Source organism: Benincasa hispida, chromosome 3, assembly GCF_009727055.1.
Source record: "Benincasa hispida cultivar B227 chromosome 3, ASM972705v1, whole genome shotgun sequence".
NCBI lineage: Eukaryota > Viridiplantae > Streptophyta > Magnoliopsida > Cucurbitales > Cucurbitaceae > Benincasa > Benincasa hispida.
Window position 1 is genome coordinate 67,204,573 of NC_052351.1, and position 4,562 is coordinate 67,209,134.

At 34.5% G+C, this 4,562-nt stretch overlaps 1 protein-coding gene across 1 annotated transcript; it reads left to right on the forward strand.

Annotated features, from left to right (window-relative positions):
• Positions 1–3,521: 3,521 nt before the first annotated feature.
• LOC120073679 lies at positions 3,522–4,562 on the forward strand. The gene is made up of 3 exons (XM_039026484.1): positions 3,522–3,777; positions 3,885–4,120; positions 4,428–4,562. The coding sequence occupies exons 1-3, from the start codon at positions 3,522–3,524 to the stop codon at positions 4,560–4,562; spliced, it is 627 nt and encodes a 208-aa protein (XP_038882412.1).

The window sequence follows — 4,562 nt, forward strand, 5'->3', positions numbered from 1 at the left end:
ATCGGTCGTTGAAGGCTTGAGGCAGCAAACTTATCTAGACAACAGAACAGCAACGAGCAATGGCGGAAGAACAATGCAAAATCAGCAACTAGCTCATGTTTGTGTAGAATCTGATTACTGATGCTGTGGAATATAGCACTATGTCGTTTCCCATGAGGGAATGCGCACCCTGTACTGATATCGATTCTTCTAGGAAATATACCCAACGCCGGGATGGAATCACAGGTTCGAGATGAAATTCTTGTTATGCTCCAAATTGCTCTCCACTGCGGGTCACAATTTGGGGCGGTGGTCAATGGTGATAGATCCTCCTATCGCCACATTGGATAAACGTTTCCTGGAAAATTGTAATTCATTTGTGATTCATGGTCACCCCAGAGGCGATCAGACTGTCCTTATTTCCCTATTCTTTGCATGATGACGCAAACAATAGGTGTGAGCTCACTGAAAGCCTTTGAAATCAACACACCTGGAGAAGATGCTTCTTGACTTGCTTCTTTCTCTTGATTGATATCTTTATACTTACGTGAAAGATAGGCATATTATCTTCATCAAGGTCATCTTCATCTGGGAGTCAACTTCTAAGAGATGGTCTTTAAAGCTATACTCTTTTTCTTTCTTTTTCTTCTTATCTCCATGTTTTTCTTGATCTTTATTTCATGCATCGACAACGAGCCCATGAGTTCAATCAATGGAGAGAGATTTGAGATCCTTTGCCTCTTGAATGGCGGTGATTTAGGCTCCCATTGTTTAGGCAAAAGACCACATAAACATCTTTATCTTTCTCAAAGATTTGAGTACTTTTTTCCATATCTCTTTTAGTGGTTTGACAATGTTAGTAAATCTATAAAACATATCGGAAATGGACATTGTCGTATTGATGAATAAACATGTCAATCTTGTTTTCTTTTACTTTGACTAGTTCCTTCAAGAGTATTTCTAATTATCCATATACTCTTTAGCAGTTTTGCAAATGACACTCCTATATACTCAACTTTCATTCAAAGCACAAAATAAGCGAATTAATAGCTTTTGACATAAAAGAGCATGCTTTCTTTTCATTTAATGACCATTCTTCCTTAGGTTTTATAGTGCTAACACCATCAACATCTTTTGTTGGAAATTTAAAACATTCCTAAAACAATATCCCAATAATCATAATCAATAGAAAGCAAGAAAAAATCTCTTCTATTTTTTCAATAACTATAATTAGTACCACTAAAAAAAAATGAGGCTTTGTAATAGATTGACTATCAGTAAAAGGGATAAAACCTAAAGTTGCCATGCTAAAAACAATTAAGTTTATCAAGAAATAAATATTTCAGGAAGAGCAACCGGCTCTGATACCAATTGTTGGATCGATATGGCACCCTGGGGGGGGGGGGGGGTGAATAGGTTTAATTAAATTTTTTTTTCTAATTAACCCAATTAAACTAATTAATACACTTTTTATAATATAATAAGAAAATTCAATTTATGCAAACAAAAAGATGAACAAAAATGTGATAATTTAATTCTATCAAAAATTTAACAAATTAAATAAGAACAAACTAAACATACAATAATTGCTTTAATTAATTGCAAAAATAAAAAGGAAAAGAGTTACAAAAAGAAGACACCGTAATTTTTATAGTGGTTTCGGTCAAATTTCACCTACTCCCACTTCCCAAGCGCTCTTGGGAATTTGAATAAATATCTTTTCGACTCTTTCCACAGATTAGAGCTCAACCGTTACACCCCACCACTTTTTTACGGGTTCAAGGACAAACCCGATCCTTTCCACGGTTTTAGGGTCAAACCGTTAAAAATGGTGGAATTTTTGAAGAACACAATACACTTCTCACTAGACTGGATATACAACTTTAAAGCAATCAACAAAGTTTATCCTCACAATACAAATAACACTCTCTCAAGAATAAGATGAAAAGAAAAAAAAGTGGAGAACTTAGAGAGACACAACAATGAAACTTTGAGTTTTGGAGGATTATCTCTGATACCAATTGTTGGATCGATATGACAACCCTAGAGGGGGTGAATAGGGTTTAATTAAACATTTTTTTTCTAAATTAACCCAATTAAACTAATTAATACACTTTTTATAAATAATAAGAAAAATTCAATTTATGCAACAAATAAGATGACAAAAATGTGATAATTTAATTCTATCAAAGTTTAACAAATAAATAAGAACAAACTAAAACATACAATAAATTGCTTTAATTAATTGCAAAAATAAAAAGGAAAGAGTTACAAAAGAAGACACCGTAATTTTTATAGTGGTTCGGTCAAATTTCACCTACTCCACTCCCCAAGCGCCTCTTGGGAATTTGAATAAAATCTTTTCGACTCTTTCCACAGATTAGAGCTCAACCGTTACACCACCACTCTTTTTACGGGTTCAAGAGCAAACCCGATCCTTTCCACGGTTTAGGATCAAACCGTTACAAATGTTGGAATTTTTGAAGAACACAATACACTCTCACTAGACTGGATTTACAACTTTAAGCAATCAACAAGTTTATCCTCACAATACAATAACACTCTCTCAAGAATAAGATGAAAAGAAAAAAAAATGGGAACTTAGAGAGACAACAATGAAACTTTTGAGTTTTGGAGGATTATGAAATGTAAAATTTGTTGGTTTAAAATTTGGAGAGAAAGATGGTTTATATAGAGATGGAAAATTTTTAGAAACCACAATTAATTTGGACCATTGGATTTTGAAAAAGAAAAATCAATGGTGGAGATTTTAAACTAAACTAGTCGTTAGATACAAACAAAATATAATATTAAATTCCTTTTCTTTTGCAATTCATTTTCTTTTTAAAATTAACCCAAAAAATAAAAAACATACCATGTGTCAAAAACTAGCCGTTAAATACAAACATAAAATAATATTACATTCATTTTCCTTTTCATTCATTTTCTTTTTAAATTCATTCTCTTTAAAGTCACTCCAAAAATAAAAAACATACCATGTGTAAAAAACTAGCCGTTAGACACAAACATAAAATAATATTAAATTTATTTTCCTTTTAAATTTCTTTTTAATTTTAATTTTTTATTTTAAATCAATCCAAAAATCAAAAGTTCATCATGTGTTAATCTCTTAATGATCCACCACTCAACCAATATGCTGCCACATGTCTACATGTAAATGGTCTGGTTATGCCACGTCATCCACCATGGTATTTTATCTATAGACTTGTTTTAGCTCCGATTTGAGTGATTCAAGAGGTGTTGGAATCGTTGTTCCGAGCTCTACGCTATGGACATATTAAAACACTAAGATTTTCAGTAATTAAAAATTGAGTTTGTTATCATCAAAACATTGATTAATTAATTAATTAAAATAAATTAATTTGAGATTAAGGGCCGAAAAGTCAACAACTGAAACACCTGGGAGCAATAATGGAAAGAAGCAATGTCATGTGGTGACGTTGCGAAGTGGAAGAGCTCTTGAAGAAAGAAGAATGAAGCCAAGAGACATCAGTCCTTCGAAAGAATGCATCACACGTTCAATGGATCATGAAGAAAGAATGCCTGAGACTACAAGCCATTCAGAACCTAGTACGTCTAACGCGAGAAAGCCTGATGTGCCTCTGAACGCACCATTCCCTAGGCGTCTGATGAAAAAGAATGATGAACAACAATTCAAGCACTTTCTTGAGCTCCTAAAGCAGTTGCATATCAACATTCCACTTATAGAGGCTTTGGAGCAGATGCCAACATATGTCAAATTTTTTAAGGACATTTTAACGAAGAAAAGAAGAGTCAGTGAGACAGAAGTAATCGCACTAACGTAAGAGTGTAAGCGTTAGTAAGCAACAGTTTACCAAAGAAGCAGAAGGACCCTAGGAGCTTCATAGTTCCTTACTCGATAGGAGGATTGGATGTGGGTCATGCGTTGTGCGATTTAGGAGCCAACATCAATCTCATGCCACATTCAATTTTTAAGAAATTGGGGATTGGTGAAGCACAACCTACTTCTGTTACTCTTCAGCTCGCTGACAGAACAATTAAGTACCCAAAAGGAAAGATTGAAGACATTTTGGTGAAGGTTGACAACTTCATATTCTTAGTAGACTTTATTATCTTGGACTATGAAGCAGATAGGGAGGTACCAATTATCCTTGGACGCCTCATTCTTAGCTACTGGGAAAGTTTTAATTGACGTGCATAAAGGCGAATTGACTGCGCATAGATAATAAAGAGGTGAAGTTTAATGTGCTCAACGCATTAAAATTCCCAGATAGTGAAGATTGTCAACTAAACAGTATTGAGTTGCCTGAAGAAGAGACCCATGTATGTGAGGTCCGCATGTTGGAGGAGAATCTGAAAGAATCAAGCTGCCAAGTCTGAGTGAGCGGCGGACAAAACCAACACGTCCATCACTTAAAGAACTACCAGAACTCGAGTTGAAACAGTTACCTGGACACTTGAAATATGCATTCCTTGGAACCAACAACACTTTACCTGTGATTATTTCTGCAAATCTTACAGAGCCTAATGAGCAATCTCTTTTGCAGATGCTGAAAAAGCACAAGCGTGCAATAGGCTAG